At 39.7% G+C, this 18,443-nt stretch overlaps 2 protein-coding genes across 3 annotated transcripts; both read right to left on the reverse strand.

The window, feature by feature from the left end:
- Nucleotides 1-1,537: 1,537 nt before the first annotated feature.
- LOC130992883 (uncharacterized) lies at nt 1,538-3,547 on the reverse strand. The gene is made up of 2 exons (XM_057917641.1): nt 2,873-3,547; nt 1,538-2,798 (listed from the first exon to the last, which is right to left on the reverse strand). The coding sequence occupies exons 1-2, from the start codon at nt 2,963-2,965 to the stop codon at nt 1,632-1,634; spliced, it is 1,260 nt and encodes a 419-aa protein (XP_057773624.1). The 5' UTR covers nt 2,966-3,547; the 3' UTR covers nt 1,538-1,631.
- A 4,909-nt stretch (nt 3,548-8,456) lies between these two features.
- On the reverse strand, nt 8,457-13,311 carry LOC130992886 (beta-carotene isomerase D27, chloroplastic). 2 transcript variants are annotated; one of them, XM_057917646.1, is made up of 6 exons: nt 12,769-13,311; nt 12,097-12,189; nt 10,185-10,246; nt 9,957-10,063; nt 9,785-9,880; nt 8,457-8,740 (listed from the first exon to the last, which is right to left on the reverse strand). In XM_057917646.1, exons 1-6 carry the CDS (start codon nt 13,141-13,143, stop codon nt 8,691-8,693), a joined length of 783 nt encoding a protein of 260 aa, XP_057773629.1. In that variant the 5' UTR covers nt 13,144-13,311; the 3' UTR covers nt 8,457-8,690. The 2 variants fall into 2 exon arrangements, with proteins under 2 accessions (XP_057773629.1, XP_057773628.1); XM_057917645.1 differs by having other exon boundaries at nt 8,457-9,880.
- Between the last annotated feature and the right edge of the window lie 5,132 nt (nt 13,312-18,443).

Raw genomic sequence — 18,443 nt, forward strand, 5'->3', positions numbered from 1 at the left:
CGGATCCCAATGCTGGTAGTAGCGCAAGCACATAGGACCTAGAAGTCGCCTAAGCGCGAGCTCCCAGAGCTGCCTTAGCGCGGGCATTAGGAGGGTTAAATTTTTCAGATGTCGCTTAAGTTCGAGCTCCCAGAGCTGGCTTAGCACGGGCAGGTGCCTACACCGAATCCCAATGCTGGTAGTAGCGCGAGCACATAGGACTTAGAAGTCGCCTAAGCGCGAGCTCCCAGAGCTGCCTTAGCGCGGACATTAGGAGGATTAAATTTTTCAGATGTCGCCTAAGTTCGAGCTCCCAGAGCTGGCTTAGCACAGGCAGCTGCCTACACCGGATCCCAATGCTGGTAGTAGCGTGAGCACGTAGGACCTAGAAGTCGCCTAAGCACGAGCTCCAGAGCTGTCTTAGCGCGGGCATTAAGTGGAAGAAAATTTTAGAAGGTCGCCTAAGTTCGAGCTCTCACAGCTGGCTTAGCGCGGGTAGCTGCCTGCATCGGATCCCAATGCTGGTAGTAGCGCAAGCACATAGGACCTAGAAGTCGCCTAAGCGCGAGCTCCCAGAGCTGCCTTAGCGCGGGCATTAGGAGGGTTAAATTTTTCAGATGTCACTTAAGTTCGAGCTCCCAGAGCTGGCTTAGCACGGGCAGCTGCCTACACCGAATCCCAATGCTGGTAGTAGCGCGAGCACATAGGACTTAGAAGTCGCCTAAGCGCGAGCTCCCAGAGCTGCCTTAGCGCGGACATTAGGAGGATTAAATTTTTCAGATGTCGCCTAAGTTCGAGCTCCCAGAGCTGGCTTAGCACGGGCAGCTGCCTACACTGGATCCAATGCTGGTAGTAGCGCGAGCACGTAGGACCTAGAAGTTGCCTAAGCGCGAGCTCCCAAAGCTGCCTTAGCGCGGGCATAAAGTGGGAGAAAATTTTAGAATGTCGCCTGAGTTCTAGCTCCCAGAGCTGGCTTAGCTCGGGCAGCTGCCTACACCGGATCCCAGTGCTGGTAGTAGCCCGAGCATGTAGGACCTAAAAGTCGCCTAAGCGCGAGCTCCCAGAGCTGCCTTAGCGTGGGCATTAAGTGGCAGAAAATTTTAGAAGGTCGCCTAAGTTCGAGCTCCCAGAGCTCGCTTAGCGCGTGCAGCTGCCTACACCAGATCCTAGTGCTGGTAGTAGCGTGAGCACATAGGACCTAAAAGTCTCCTAAGTGCGAGCTCCCAGACATGCCTAAGCGCGGGCATTAAGAGGGTTAAATTTTTCAGGTGTCGTCTAAGTTCGAGCTCCCAGAGCTGGCTTAGCGCGGGCACTAAGCAGATCAGAATTTGAAGTGACGCCTAAGTCCGAGCTCCCAGAGCTGGCTTAGCGCGAGCATCCAGAATGGTCAAGATTTCAGAAAATAGCCAAGTCCGAGCCCCCAGAGCTGGCTTGGCGCGGGCGTCAAGAGACTTAGAATTCTAAATATCGATCAAGTCTAAGCTCTCAAAGCTAATCTAGCACGAGTACTTGTTCAAAATGAGAAAATGATAAAAACAGGGGGAGGTGGAATCAATTTATCACCAACAACAAGTTTATCATAACAAATAAACTAAGAATAGCAAAAGGGTTAAGAAATTCACATTGAATATTAAGTTTGTACATATACAGAATCAAAAGGGATATGTAGACACATGATCTCTAGAAATAAAAATACATATACTTTCTAGCCTATCTAAGGAGAAGGGGCAGTCTCGGATTGGAAAGGAAACGGAGGGAGAAGCAGAGCTGGAAGGAGCAGAGCCGGAGGGTCCAAGGCCGGAAGAGGCAGAGAAGGGACCTTCATTGAAAATAGGTGAGGACCTGGAGGCGTCAACATTGGGGAAAGGGTTCGGATCTTTGGACAAATCCCCGACCAGAGAGTGTGTAAAGTTGGCCTCGTCCTTGTATAACTTGGCTAGTTCTTGAGGGACTTCTTTTCGGGAAGCGGGAAGGCTGGCCAGGTCAGATAACAGAGGCTTGGGGGGGTAAAGCCCAAATTCAGCAAAGGACCGGGGCGCAGCTCTATCCCCCGATAGATCTTGCAAAAATTCTTGAAGGATCTCAAGAAAAGGGCTGGAGAAGATAGGCTCCGTGGGGACATCTTCAGAGCAGAGTCCCACAGTAAATTGTTGAAAGGCACAGTCCCGTGCTGGATACCACCATTCAGGGCTGGCGGGAGCCTTGGGGTCTATGCCCAGCTTCACGCACAGAGCTTTGTTGTCCAAAGACCTCATCAAGGCCCGCAGATCCAGCTTTGCCACTTGTTCGGTAGTGGCTCTAGACATCTTCACCCTTTTGCGACCAATTTCCATTATTATATAGGCCATGGAAGGGAGAAACCTCCGTAGGAAGTCGGGAGTTTTGCAGAAGGCATCCACTGTCCCCTCAAAGAGGATCTTGAGAAATTGATGACCCTGGGGCGACAGGAAGAACTCCAGTTGTTGGTCACAGATCCCGAAGATATATCCCTCTCGGTGGGCTCTGATGTGGGCCTCCCTCCACCGTCTCTTAGACTCGTCGTACTCCTTGGAGTAGCGTTCTTTGAATCTATAGCCCAACTCATGAGTCTCCCGCTTTGCCTCTTGAAGGGCAGACTCCAAGGAGTTGTTCTCAACCTCTAGTTCTACCAGTCTGGTCTGAGCACGGGCCAACTCTGCCTCTGCCTCACTGAGGCGAGAAGCTGCTTGGGAGGCCTCTTTCTCCTTAAGGGCCAGGGCAGACTTGGCCTCATGCAAATTTCCCTCTACTTCATCAAAAAGTTCCACCCGGTGCAGAGCCTCTGCCTTCTGGGCCTCCTCCTGGGGATTCACAGAAGGTTAGTAAGGAAATAAGAGGAAGGACACGAAGACACCAAGGAAGGAAGAAAGTATACCGTCATGTAAGCGCGGCTCAGCGATTCAGCTAGCACCTTGCCCGAGGCCTTACGAACGATGGCTTGATCATCCGGGTGAACCTGGGTTAACATTTGTTCGTAGTATTACCGCCCCTCCATGGTGGAGATGGGACTGATCAGTAGGGTGGTCCGGTCCTCGGCACCACCTCCTGGCAGCTCTGGCTCTTGGGCAGCAGCCTTGCCCAGACGAATCGCCCTTTCTTTTACGGGCAAGGGCATTCACTCTCTCTTTGGAGAGGTCCCTATTCTTCCTCTTCGGATCAGTCTTAGCAGCCCCCGGGTGAAGAGTAGACACCGGCTTCACATCGAGGATCTCCATTTCCCCTTCAACCGGCTCATCTTCATCCTCGTCTCGTAGCCCTGTGTGGACGGTGAAAATATGGGTGATTTGCTCCAAAACAGGGTTGGGACGGTGAGGATCGGGGTGGAAAGGCATGTAGGAAATCGGGACTGAGGAGACACCATCAGTCATGGGGATGTCAATGCAGGAAAGGATCTCCGTCGGGCCCCCAAACTCCTAAGTATCACTGACCATGTTGGACGTGTCAGCTTCGGAAGGAACATCCCGAGGAATGTCATCCCTGGGTGTTCCAGCCCTGGCTTCGTCCTCGGCTACCGGGGCTGGAAGGAGACCTTCGCAGTCTGCCATCCAATCCATTTCTGAGACAAGAAAAAGCGAGTCAGCATTGGGCATATCTTATTATTATGCACACATAAAAAACAACAACAACAACAACAACAACAATAGAACAAAGGGGAGAGAAGCAAAAAATAGTTTCCTTACCTATCCTAGAATTGGGAAAACGAGAGAACAACCCGTTTTCCGCCAGGGCTGAGTTATTTTCTTCCAAGCGCCTGGAGGGGAAAGGATCGGAAGAATGGAGGGAGTTGAGTCGGAAAAAATTGTCTAGGTCATGGTCGGAAGCGGGAGGAATAGAGCGAAGTGGCCGGTTGTGCCTTTCTAGGTGCCAGATCATATCAGTGACCTCGGCAAAGGCACGCCACGTCCCTTTATCTGTGGAAACTCTACAGTATTTATTTACAAAAATTTTGTCGGAAGAGGGTAATTTGCTCATGAAGGTGGTTTTAAACTTCTTGTTGGTGGAAAAGCTGTAATGGGTGTTGGTCTTCTTTAGGATTTGGGTTCGGCAGAACAGCTCTGCTGTATCTCGGCAGCCATGGTATCTTAACAGAATGTGGAAGAAGAACGCTCTTTGGAGAGCTGAAGTGGCGAGCTGATAAAAGGGAATAAGAAAGTAGTTACAGACTTCTACGAGGAATGGGGGTGGGGGTAAGCATAGCCCTGCCACTGCTTGTTGCTCCCATAGAACAATACTGTTCTCCCGTAACTTGGAGGGACCTTCAAAGGATTTTTTATCGGGAAGACGAAAGGTCAAACCAGAGATAAGCTCCCGCAGGGCCTTTTCCAATCGCTTCATGTCCCCCACGCTCATAATCGACGAATGAACATAGTAGGAAGATATTTTTATGGTTTTCTATGATTATCTACCTAAAACTCTTCAAAAAATAGAAAGGGCGACCTAGGCCTACAGTCACACAACCCAAGGAAGGGAGAACAGAGGCAATACCTAAATCCAGTTGAGGAAACGTGAAAGGAGTGAACAAAACCCAACAAGCATCGAGGAGGCGTCGAACAAGTTGCGGGAGCATACAATGATTGGGAAAGCTATGGAGGATGAATAGGAATGCTGAAGGTGAAAAAATGGCGGAATAAAGACGAAGAACAGATATATATACGTGAGGGCGGCGCGGAGAACGAGGGTTCCACCGGTCCAATCGAAGAGCGATATGTGGCATTTTGAAATGGGGGTTACAACTGAAGAGGCGCCTGTTTTTGAAAAGGGGAAGATGATTAGATCGACTGGGGTCCATTTAACTGACAAGTATTTAATGTTCGGCAGAAGGGAAAAAATAGTGGTGACAAATGAAGGGGAGGCGTCAAATAACCAATTGAGCGTAAGCAGCGAGAACGCTCAATCAGACTGGGAGAGGAGTAGCTGATGAGGAGTAAAATATGCATAAGGTATACCTGATAGCATCGAAGTCATCAGCGCTGGAAACGAAAGTGAGAAAAAGAGCTTGAATAGTATTTTTGGAGGAAAGCGTGAATGGCAGGAGCTTTAGGGCCATTACGAGAGGATTCGAACGCTATAAGTGTTAGGGCTGATTGTGATAGAAAGAAGGAGAACAGGCAAAGGGTCAGATCTGGAATGAAGCAGGAAAGAGGCAACACTAGGACTTGGGCAGGGCTGGCGTAGTCAGGAGGAAAGATTCAGGGCTGGTAGATGCGCGCAGTGCTGGGAAGAGCTGGAAGCGTAACTAATCAATAACAACCTCGAAGATTTCCCTTAATTTCCAGGGTCACTATCAACCGTGTAATTACTAATTTACCCCCGTTGTATATGTCTATAAATAGGGAATGCAGTCATACATGTAAGAGAGACTAGATTGAACTTAATACAATTTCTCTTTTCCCCTACCTTAGCAATTTGCCATTTCCCTCTCGATTGATCGTATACCATAGGTGATTTCCTCTCTTCGTGAATTAAAGGGTGTAAAATCCGAGCACATCAGTATACATCTTTGTGATCAAGGTTATAGGGGATCACTAGAAAAGATGTTGGGCTTATCTCGAGTGTCTTACATTGATACTGTAAATACTCATTTTAGCATGTATACCGCCAAGAAAAGATTGCAATCTTTCAGTCGTGGTGTTTCTTTATCTAACGACATATTTCTTAAGATTCCTGTTGAGGTTGAGGGAATGAATGCAGTATTCTACGTTTCTGCAGTAGATAGCCTCATGTATGGATTGCTATGTACGAGATCTTATATTTGCTATGCAGTTAGCATGGTTGTAAGATATCAATATAGTCCTAGTTAAGGACACTAGACCGTGATAAATTATATTCTCAAGTCTTTGACTAGAGAATAAGGATAGTTTACCAGTTAGACAACTTAGTTCCGTTGGATTATACGGAGTCAGATTTTCAAGCTGACTGGAACAAAGTAAAATTACCTCGAGCTATGTGGTTTCCTTGGGAGGTAAAAACCGTTTTTAATTTGGCCACTATCTCCAGGATCTAAGAGTGGTTCCTAGTTTTTATGAGATAATCACTGATAACTCAAGTGCAGTAGCAAACTCTAAGGAATCGTAGAATCACAAGGGGTCAAACACATGGAGAGTAAGTACCAAGTTATACAATTATTCGTAAATCGAGGTTATGTGCTCATAGAATGAATTAACACATATTGGAGAAGCTTACTAATTCTTTCACAAAAGGCTTATCGCAAATGGTCATTGAAAGATGGAATGAGATTGATGCCACACACTTAAGAAACTTTAAGTATAAATGGAAGAAGTGTTAGGGTGTTTAGTAAATAGACACATTGTATACTAAAAGTTTCATTTAGTATAAGTGGGAGATTTTTTGATTTGTATACTGAAAACAAGAACTTTTATGCTTGTATACAATGATTCCTAAGTTCACTATCTCATCTCCGATCTGAATTGAACTTAATTGCATATATGTCTGATTATCTCTATATAAGTAGATTATGTGTTGTGTTGTAGATCACAGAAGACCATATAATTGAAATAACCTTATGAGATATAAAATTGATCACAGTCGAGACGACTCTAGCACAAGTTGTTGTTTTATACTGCAGTATAGATGGAAGTAGTTTGTCTTGACTACTTGTCTATACTGGTACATGTAAACGTATTGATAGGATTACAATGAGATGTATTCTTCTGTCTGACCTAAGTGAAGGATCAAGATCTCAATGACATAACGGGACCTAAGTCCTAATATAATTTCAGGTGTATATATAAATTTGTGTATCACTTTGATTTACTATGGGTGATAGTTACATATTAACTTGAGTACTCTGTATCTTGGGTTATAACAATTTATATATTGCATTTGGTAAAGTGTATTAGGTGACCATATCCAGTATATGATGATAACATTTCCTTAAGGAGCTCAAAAGGTTTATTGCACTAAACCGTGCAGGTTGATTAAGTTCAGGTGCAATAATAAGGTTGGGTGGTACTACTAGAGGATTAATAAGAAATTAATATTGATTATCTAGTGGAATGAATTAATATTTATGAATTAATTATGATCTGGGTTGATCATAAGAATTAATTCATTTGAGGCCCATCTTTATTCTTTGTATTTGATCCATGGGCTGGGCCAAAGACTACTGAGCCCTGTAGGAGAAAAATTAGTCCAATTCATAAGCCTGACCCATATCCTGTATTTATAATTATAAATACGGACCAGCTCTCAGAACAGAACTACCGAACGTAAATTAAATTACGAAGAAGCAGGACAAAAAATAAGCCCAACTCAATAAAAGGCCCAGACTCTGTATTTATAATTATAAATATAGTTATCTGCTCTCAGAATAGAATATACGTAAAATCATAAACTAGATTTTCTGTGAGAGCAGTAGAAAAAGCGGCGTCTCTTCGAGGATCGTTGTCCATCTGGCGTCGTTGATTGAGCGGGACAAAGTGTAGAAGATCATAGCTGAAGTAAGATTTTCGCAGAAAATCAAGTTCTGGCAGTCTCCAAAGAACGGCCATAACTTCCTCTACAGAACTTCGATTGAGGTGAAATAGGTGGCCACGGAAAGCTCTTTCGATGCCGAAGATTCCGTATTTATGGGAAAAATACGATTGAAGGTCGTTTGTGGGGTCAAAAGAAGCGTTAAAATTTGCTGCCCTATTCAGCAATGAATTGATGAATTCTTAGTAATTCTTCAGGTGTTTCTGAACTCATCTGCGCAGTATTTAAATTAATAAGAGCATGCTAGGTTTATTCCATGTATGGTAAATTTAGCTAATCCAAGAGACGATCCTCGGGCATATCGAGTATTTATTAACTTTAATATTCCTACAAGAGCTCCCCGTGTCACAATAACTTTGAGTTATGGAAGTCAGACGATATCTAAAATGACACTTTCTAGTATCTTTATACCTAAAAGGGGCTTTAGCTACACTCAAACAGGCGATATTTAAAATCACTGTGGAGATAGATCAAATGTTGTTATAGGTACTAATTTAAGACATTTATCAATGTCCTTAAAAGGTTTTTTTTTAGTATGGTTGGTTGATTTTAGTTGAGTAACGATGATGAATGTTAACAGACGAGGAAAAGAAAAATTGAGATCCAAGAAAAGAAAGAAAAAAAAAAGAGTTTCGAATATATGTTGTGTATTTATTAAAATGTCAACTTTTAAAAGTGAGGTTTAAATTGTAAGAATCATGTCTAAGTAAATTGTAAGAATCGTGTATACGTAAATTTTCCCTAGCCTTTTTTAAACTAGTGGATACTGTTTGTCCTTTACTAAGTAAATTGACACGACTAGATATTTAAAACATCATGTCTAAGAATCATAAGTTTCGTAGCTTCGTCATATTCCATACATTCTCTTTGTAAGAGAAGAGAATAGAGACTAGAATACAAATTTCAATCACCTCATTCTCCGACCTAAACTTAAAAGGAAAAATTAAACGAAAACATTACGTCCATAATGTCAAAAAATTATTTTCTGAATTGTGCTACTAATTATACGATAGTGAGTCCACAAATATACACGTACTAATCTAATATTGAAAAGTAAAGATACAATATTTTATCTGGTATTTCAAGAGCAATAGACTAGTTAAGGAATATTGAGTGTATATATACCACATGAAATTTATATAATATGTGATGAAAGAATGGCTACTTCGGAGAATGTAATAGTTGCTGCCACCAAAATATCATGCTTTTAGTTTGGGACAGAGACTGGAATTAGGGTTTGCAATGGAGCCTGAAGGTTAAAATAAGTATATGATTAGCAAGATAAGAGAATAAACCGATATAGATAGTATATATATTTCAAATTCTTTTGCGTAGATATTCACTCATATATTTTAACATGACACCAGTAAAATTCCATCATATTAGAATATATGAATGAGATCATATAATATTCAAGCTTTAGGTAATATATAGTACCCAATTTAGACTACACATTTTGTTCATCTGTACACATAAAAACGCAATATGTGATAGAACCCTTCCCGCACAAAAAATGCGGAGAGGTACTATACTACCTTAAAAATCTAACGATTTTTGGATTTTTGCCTTTTATTAAATGTTTTAACGCATTATTTATATTTATATTATTAAACAAATACTCCCTCCGTCCCTAAAAATTATGGCTTTATTACTATATTGAAACGTCCCTGAAATTAATATTGTGGTCTTTTCTTATTTGAAAATGACCCCACAAACTTTTCCTCTTACTATTCACAAAAAAGTGTGGTACCCAATCTCCATTTAAACCCAACAACCACATTTCTTCTTAAAACTCGTGTCATCTTTTTTGGTCCACAATTTTTAGGGACGGAGGGAGTATATGCGTAATGTTGAACACAAATATGCATATTCGATACCACCACTCGGCGCGGGCAATGCCGTCATCGAGGGTTGTGTTTAAAAATATATGCATATTGTTAAATGAAAATATGCATATATATAATTGAATACAAATATGCATACATTGTAACACAAATATGCACATGAAATTAGTTGCTCCAACATTATCACTTGGGACGGGCTCGGCGATGTTGCCGGCATGAGCTCACCCATGGCGCGCAGATGTTGCCGACACGGGGTTATGTGATTTTGAAGGGACGACAATAATAGCCCTCCTTGATTTTTTGTCTTGGAACGTGTCACGTTTTTAGTGTGTCACATACATAAAATATGTGGTCTAAATTTGGTACTATGATATTACGAGAAGCTGACCATATTAGCATATCTATATATATATATATATAGAATCCAAGATATAAAGAAAAAAACTTACAAAATTTGGGTAAACAAGGTTGTTTTGATACTGGATCATCCTCAAAGCGTGGTGGAACTTGTCCGTATATCATCTCACAACTCATGTCTTCAAAATCTGCGACGTGAAAATATAAAATTAATTATGTTTAAGTGGTAAAAGGGTAACTGTGTGGATATATGTAAAGTAGTACTTGGGTTCATGGTCAATGGAAGGCCAAACTCGTTGGTGAAAAAATCTTGTGTTGGTATTTTACACATGTTCACGCACATTCCCACGCACCCACTGTTCTCCAAGTACCTTCAACATTCATAAATTATTATTAACTATTCAAGAATAAAAGAAACTAACATAATCTAATAAATTAAGTTCATGTGTTTTACGTATATACTAACCCATTAAATCCAATAACGTATGGTACCTGCATTTCTTGATGAGGACACCGCTCTTTTGCTTCACTCCGTTTACTTCTACCTCCACAACCTACTGAATAGCAATATTATTTTTGTAATTTCTCTTATAAATTTTTAATTTAAAATATATATGCAACTAATTATGCGAATATCTATAACAACATTTTCTCTAGTAAAAGGGCATATAGATTTAGTAGTAATCAAATATGTTGTACTTCCCCCAGAATAACCGTCTTTCTAGGGTGATGCGACGAATTTTAGTAAAAGATAGTCGTGTATTTGTTGAGTGGAGAATGAGTCTAATAAAAAATGAAGATTGTAAGGATGATAATTAGTGGAATTGTTTCTAAAAATAGGTTAAAAAGTTGTATTGGAGACGGACCAAAATAGAAAGAGATGAAGATATTTGAGAGAGAAAATGAGCATATATATATAGAGAAGGGTTCAACAGAGAAGCTAAATATTGTGGAGAATAGAGAATTCGCAAAATAAAAACGAGCAGATCTATAGTTTTAATGAACAGATCAATGTACCGCATGAACAACAATTTGCCCCGGGTTCGAATCCTGCTGGTGGCGAATTTTTCTATATTTTTATTAAATACGTCTGTTCATTACTTATGTTGATTTGTTCGTAAAATACATAGATTTGTTCGTTCTCTCGAAAAAGATAATTCTCTGTTGAACTCAACCCTATATATATATATATATATATATATATATATATATATATATATATATACAGGGGGCCGCTCCAATGAGACCCCTTAATTTTAGTGAGATCTAGGGCACGATCTGGTGTGTTTATTTTATCAATCCTATGGCTGATATTGTATCAGGAGGGAGATTTTTTTTTCAGGGTTCGAATCCTGGAGGGAGCAGAATATTTTAAATTTTGTTATTCATCAGTATATACCGCATTGTTTATCAGTATATACTGCTTTATTCATCAGTATATATGTCTTGTTCATTACCAATTTTTTAAATTTCGCTTTTCATCAGTATATACATCTTGTTCGTTAGATATACGTCTTGTTCATTAGTATTATATGTCTTATTCATTGTCCTCATGTTACACGAAAAATAAGGGGTCTCACTGGAGCGCGCTCCTATATATACATATATATATAGAGAGAGAGAGACAGAGAGGGGAAAGTATAAAAATATAAGAGAGCGTTTCTTAAATAGCCATTTTGAACAAGAAAACACAATATTTGGCGAGTAATTGACAAAACCACAAAATCTGACCATTTATGACTTGTAAAGATTGTTTTGCCCTTAATTAGGAAGGACCGGATTTGGGTCGAATTCAAATTTGCGCGCGGGTTAGGCACATATGACACTAATAGTGTCATATATGCTAATCGAAAAAAAAAATCCAAGTATATGACATTAATGGCATTAATATGGCCATCAGTCACATTCGTGCAACATCACATAAGAGAGTATACAACACTAATGACACTAATATGGTCATAAGTACCATTCGTACTACACACAAAATGGAGAATCTAAACTCTAAATGGATAATCTAAACCCTAAATGGGAATCTAAACCGTAAATGGATAATCTAAACCCTATGGAAAACTATTCAAAATGGTTATATAACTATTCTCGTCTAAATAATATCAGCACACATGACACTAATATGCCATAAGTATCATTCGTATGACACTAATGACACTAATATGACCATAAGTACTATTCGTGCAGCAATGAGTATATGACACTAATGGTGCCATGTATGCCTAATCCGCGTGCAAATCCGAATTCGACCCGAATGTGCTCTGCCCTAATAAAAGGCAAAACATTCCTAAAACATAAAAAATGATCAAATTTTGTATTTTTTCAATTAATGGTCAAATATTATATTTTCTTTTTCAAAATAGTCACATAAGTATATTGTTTCAAAAATATGTACCTCAGAAGGGCCAACCAACCAGTGGAAGAAAGGCACGGTTAATGCCGCATTGAACTCTGCAGCCCATCTCGTCGGCGGAAACAGTTTTCTGAACTGCCATACAAAATATATACAATACATATTACCCATCCTACTTTATTTATCACATATCACCACTCCTTATACCAATAATAAAATCAAAAAAGTACTATTTTACACCATAATGTGTTTGAATTTTTTACAATTATACTTTAATATATAGGAAGTTATAGACGAGTACCTATACTTTCATTATTATTTAACAATTGTACCATAGTACTGTTATTCTTAATAAGCACTCCCAGCACAGTGATGTTTCCAGCCATTTTGGTTTTTTTTTTTCTTAAACAAAATCGATTTGACTTATCCAAATGTATTTTCAGCATAATGAGTCAACACTTCTTAATGGTATGATAATTGAATAATATTCCCTCCGTTCGACTATCGTTCTCCAATAATTTTTGGGTACAAGGATTAAAAAGAAAGTATAATTATTTTTATTTATTAAAACATATCGTTTGTAGTAAAATGACTCAAAATAAAATATATGACAGTTTTAATGGAAGTGAGAGAGTAATTATTAAGGTCGATGTCCAATGATGCAGATAGTAAACTATAGTATTGTATAAATTGGGATACAATCGTAAATGTTACTTGAGCAGGGGCGCCAGGAGGGAGCATGGAGAGGAGCACCTCCCTCACAACTTGCTGCTGCTGCAAACGCGTCCTTCCTTCCATCACACTCCGAGACACTTCCACAAAGGAGTCGTAGTCGCAGTCGAAGAGCCCCTTCTCCGGTTCTCGGCCGCGCCCGAATTTCTCCATCTTCCGCGAGAAGAGGCTCATGAACACCCTCTCAAACACCCCGTCCTTGTACTTGGTCTTCTGCCCCATCGGCGCCGGCTGCCCCGACGCCTCCGCTATCCCACACCGCACTACGCCGCCGCGCGAATGCAAATTCCTGCGACTCTCAGACCAACATGATGACGGGAACAGTGACTTACTTGCTGCCAAACTTAGAACCGCCATTAATTCCACTTTTTGGTATTAGATTCACAAATTAGAAATAAAAAAAGGAAAAAGGAATTATATGGGCGTGTGGCGTGTGGCGTGTGGTGGTGTTTTGGGTTCCCTACTCTTATCGGAAGAATGGTGGCCATACATGTGCCCCGTCACGGACTGACAACCTTATACTATAATTAATTATTAGCCTCTAATAATATATTTATTTATTTATTTTGAAATTGGCTTCTTAAAAGGGAGGAATTCTAAACTACCCACCTTTTCAAAAATATATTTATTAAATATCCACTTTTTATTTTTGCTACACCCCATATCCATTCTATTTTTTAAATATTTCTTTGTCAGGAAAAAGTTGTGTTTCGTGTCATTCATGGACAACAATGATTGGGTGTTTGAAATATAATTTGGAATTTCAGTTCTGCGCACTGTTCCCTTATTTGACGGGGATAATTTTTTCCGCATAGATGTTATAATGAGCAATAACTATGCGCAAAATTATTATTTGTGCGCATACTTGACGGAATAGATTTTCCGCATTGTTTGGATTTCCCGCATTGTTTTTGCGCATTTATAGTTTAATGTGTATATTTGTTTCTCATTTAATTTGTATTTTTTTTTTTGCGCAGTTGTTCTTATGCAGAATTGATTTGTATGCACAATTAATTTCTATGCGCAATGCCCAAATAATTCTTTGCGCAAACCAATTCTATTAAATGAGAATTTGGGCAAATTCCCAATTAGCAAACAAAACTATGCGCAATCAATTAACAAACAATATTATGCCCACAATTTCAAAAACTTTGCGCAAACAATTCTATTAAATTTATACTTCATTCCGCCAAAAATTAACGCATACATACCCAAAATAGGAATGGTCAGTGTACCTTTTATTATTTAATCTGACACACACAAGGGACGCAAAGTTTAAGGTTAGTCAGTGTACCTTTTATTATTTAAAAATGTGAATGGTCATGGGTTGTAGCATTTAGAAAAAGTGGATATTTTGTAAATTAAGATTGAGATAGTTGGGTAGTATTATATATTCTCACTTCTGAAAATTTACATCATGTCGTTGCCTGTGTCGTCTAATTATTCTTTGTTTCATTTGAGTTTTTAAACACAGATATTTGAAAAAGGATTTGGATTCTTCCAAGTATGATTACTGAGATTTATTCTCAAATAATTAGAATTTTAGCTTTGGGTATATAAGGGTTTGCCTAACAACTAAGAGAATATGTGTAATCAGTGAACTGATTTGAGCTTTGATGATTCTCTTCTTCGATTCAAACTTCTGATAGGAGATGAAGGCTGAGTTGCAATTTTGACAGAGTTTCAGCTTGTGTGTTTGAATCGGTAAAAATTACAGTTGTTCCTTGAGCTCTATTTATAGGTGAAGTCTTGAATAGATCCGTTTGAGAGATGGTCTTCAAGGTTTCTGCCATTGTGAGAGCAGATTTGAATCTGGCTGAGTCCGCAATCTTCGAGGTTCCTGTTGTTGCTGAAGAACGGTGTCTCATAGTACATCCGGTAGGGTGCCTTTGAGACATTGTTGCATCAAATAGGAACTCTCTGCAGAGAAAGGACGATCTCCAAAATCTCTGCATTTAATGCGGTTGCAGAAGCATTTAATGCTATCTTTGGGGAATCAGTCTGATGAAGAATGTTAACTTATGTTTGTCAGGAGTATCAATCCGCTGATTCCTCTGCTCTACATCACGGCGTCAATCTTCACTGATGGTTCAGTGAAGCTCTCATTAAGTCAAAAATTGTTGCATTTTGACTTGTCTTTTCCAGCTTTCCTCAGTTGTGGTCTTCAGTCTTCAGACAGCAAAGAGTATGAACTCTAACACTTGAGTTCGAAAAAGTTTTTGACTAATTTAAAAGGGACAAGATAGTGTTGGTATCATTAAAACTAAGGATATGATATTTCATTAAGCTCCCAACAATTTTCCCCTTTTTGATGATGCCAAAACCAACACTCAGTCCTGTCCAAAAGGACGACTGAAAAACTAAGAAGGCAAGATTTTATAAAGTATGGAAAATTTTCCCCCTTAACATGACAACCTAAAATCATGCAGGGAAAGTAAAGAAATATAGGAGAGACCAGTAGAAAGCGTTTTAGAAAAGACATATGTAATCAGAGCCTGGACAAAGAGAGATTATCTTCAGGATGAGATCAAAAGTAATTATTTTTCATTACATAAGATGTCACGACCGGACTTAATTAAGGATAATTAAGTCGGGGAGATAATCAAGCAGGGAAGGATTGTATTTAATCATTGTTAACGAAATGAATATTTAAAATGTAACGAAGGTTTAGTCATACTGACTCAAATAAACTAATAAGTTCGGATAACTCCGACTTAGCCAAAATAACATAAGATTTCTGAGTACGCAGTGAAATAAGGGTTCTGATTACATGTATGAAGACATGTATCCCCATAGTTCATTAATAGATAAAAATAAGACAAAAGGGCTTCCGCTTGTCACTTCATCACCATCGGTAGATGCTCAACCTGCACATTTAGAAATATATGCACGGCTGAGTACAAAAGTACTCAGTGGGCACGTATGCCTAAGTATAAAAATATATATGCTAAATAAACCTGTGAATTGTCATGCCATCATAAACAGTAAAGCAAGGGATTTTTTTCATTAAAGAAGCCCAAGCCTACTGAAATCATTTGTGATTCTTAAAGTTCGATTGCAGTCTAAGTTCTCTGGTAATCTATCATATCTGAAGCTCTGTGCCGGAGAGGTGGCCACCTCTCACGAACACTTGACCGGCTAACCCGCTCGATGACTCACGGTCACTGGTGTACACTAGCCCTGGCAGGATAGCTATCAACTGCTTAGGACCCGAATTCGATTATAATTGCAGATAGATATATCATACTAAAACTGAAACATTTATAGCAGACAATAATTGAAATAACTTTCAGTTCAAAGATTTCGTAATGATGTAACTTGTTCAAATGAAACATTTAAATCATTTGATAAATATATGAAAGTAAACCCACCAGATAGCAACTCTTGCTGTGGTACAATAGCTCTGGTCTAGGTATTACTCTCGCGCTTGACCTTTATTGCGATAATATAATATAAGATATGTGTTCGAGGATAATCCTCGATTAATGAGAATGTGAAATTAATGATAACTCTCGGATTAATCCGACTTAATAGTCCGGAAAATTCTACTAGTAATCCTAACTCTCGGATTAAATAAGCAAAATAAACAAACTGAAACTCGTTTTGCACGATCGGGTAAATAACCATGACTAACCCGTTCGTCTTAGGGTGTTTCAACTCACATGAGAATCTAATAGATCTTGCCCTATTTATTCGAAAAATGGGAATAGCTGAATTCGATTACTCGTGCAATAATCCCACAATAATAACCCATAATTTAGTAAAAACTGGATCGAATTAATGGATTAATCAAGACTGATAATTTATCAAGCTTAAATAAATATAAAAGAATAATAATGAAATTAATCCAAAATAAAAGGCCTAAATATAAGGTAGTCAAATATTTAAATAAGAGTGGGCTTGAATTAAAATAAATAATTACAGCCCACTTATATGTATATAATTTGGAGTTCCAGTAAAATAATTAAATAAACTTGGGCCCATTGATAAAAGAATAATTAGTCCACAATGAAATAATTAAGGGCATGCATCTCATACGATTTAAAATGAGCATGGCCAACATAATTAAAATAGCAGCTCATTTACTTAATTAAAACAGTTGGGCTCAAAAATCAAATGTAGTCGGCCCAACGAAATAATTAAGGAGGCCCGAGTAAAATAATCGAACAGGCCCAAGAAGATAGCCCAATTACTGAAATAATTTAACAAATACCCAAAGGCCCAATTACAAAGTAAAAATAAAGGGGAAGGCCCAAGACCCTCTCCCTCAAACTCGTCCCTCGGTCCTCTCTTTGCTTTCTCGCGCTCTGCTCTCTCTGCTCTGCTCTCTCTGTAATACCCCGTTTCCTCGAGCTAAGTTTAGAATAATTTTGAACTTAGATTTAAGATGATTCACGCCGGATTGAGAAAAAGAATTTATTTTAATTCCAACAAAAATGATTTACAAAAGCATTTGTAAATTTAGTTATTAAATTTATATGCATTGCATATTTATTCAATTAAGCATTCAAGCATTTATCCGAGCTATTTATTTAGCAAAGCCTGACGAAGCCTGACGAATATTACAGTCCTGATATTTTAATCCTGAGATATTTCCTGATATTTTCGCTCACCCTACCAGCCGCCTTACTATGGTGTCTCTTCTCAAATATATCTCCTCCGCAAGTTCACCCAAATTACTCTCTCAATTCACTCACTTTCTCTCTCTCGTTCCAACACCCGAATTGAGCTTCAAGAACAGCAGCCCATCAAATTCAAGCAACCGACCATCAGAATTTGAGTAAAACGCAGCAACCATAGCTCGATTCTCGATTCACACAGCACCAAACCAATTTCCCAACATCTGCCAAGTTCATCAAGCCAATGTTTCATCTATGAACTCCATTGCCCTTTTATTCATATCATGTTTAAATAGAATGATTTTTTCAAACTTCACAAATAAGAATCACACGCATACATGTATATCTGAACTGTGTTGCTTTAAGTCGAGCCTTGAGCGTGTTTGTTTTATGGAGTTTTGGCTGTGTGGGTCAGTTGAGAGTAGATGAGAGTTGAGGGTGGCGGCCGTGGATCCAGTGCGGTCGTCGGATTTAAGGGAGAGGGCTAGTGTTGAATGGTGGCTGAATTGGGGATCTAAGGCTCGGCAGAGGCATGACCTGTAGGTTACGTTTCGTCAGATCTAGAGGAGAGGAGAGTGAAGGTAGCGGCCGTCGCTTGCTGTGGTCGCCGGATAAACAGAGGGAGGTGACGGCGCTTCGCCGTTGCCAAGGAGGTGATCGGCGTGAGGTGTACCGGTGGGCTGAGAAAGCGGAGAGACGGCGGGTGTTCAGAGTAGGGAGATGAGAGTAGAGTAGAGAGGTGTAGAGCAGAGTAGAGAGGTGAAGAGATGAGCGAGAGTGCAGAGCAGAGTAGAGAGAGTGTAGAGCAGAGCGAGAGTGCAGAGTAGAGTAGAGAAGGGCAGAGCAGAGCGAAAGGGCAAAGCAGAGCGAAAATGGCAGAGCTAGATTTCAGAGCAGACCAAAATTACAGAGCAAAGCTAGATTTCAAAGCAGAGCTAGATTGCAGAGCAGAGCTAGACTACAAAGCAGAACTATATTGCAGAGCAGAGCTAGATGGCAGAGCAGAGCTGTGATGCCCCGCTCTTTTAAATACATATT

This window comes from Salvia miltiorrhiza, chromosome 7 (genome assembly GCF_028751815.1).
Source record: "Salvia miltiorrhiza cultivar Shanhuang (shh) chromosome 7, IMPLAD_Smil_shh, whole genome shotgun sequence".
Classification (NCBI taxonomy): Eukaryota; Viridiplantae; Streptophyta; class Magnoliopsida; order Lamiales; family Lamiaceae; genus Salvia; species Salvia miltiorrhiza.

What these genes read in the sequence shown, in the direction of transcription:
- LOC130992883 (XM_057917641.1), bottom strand. Translation starts at nt 2,965, where the DNA reads ATGTTAACCCAGGTTCACCCGGATGATCAAGCCATCGTTCGTAAGGCC. An exon ending in TGAGCCGCGCTTACATGACG is followed by an intron (nt 2,799 to 2,872) that starts GTATACTTTCTT and finishes GTGAATCCCCAG; the next exon opens with GAGGAGGCCCAGAAGGCAGA.
- LOC130992886 (XM_057917645.1), bottom strand. Translation starts at nt 13,143, where the DNA reads ATGGCGGTTCTAAGTTTGGCAGCAAGTAAGTCACTGTTCCCGTCATCA. An exon ending in CTCCTGGCGCCCCTGCTCAA is followed by an intron (nt 12,190 to 12,768) that starts GTAACATTTACG and finishes TTTGTATGGCAG; the next exon opens with TTCAGAAAACTGTTTCCGCC. An exon ending in TCCATTGACCATGAACCCAA is followed by an intron (nt 9,881 to 9,956) that starts GTACTACTTTAC and finishes TTCACGTCGCAG; the next exon opens with ATTTTGAAGACATGAGTTGT.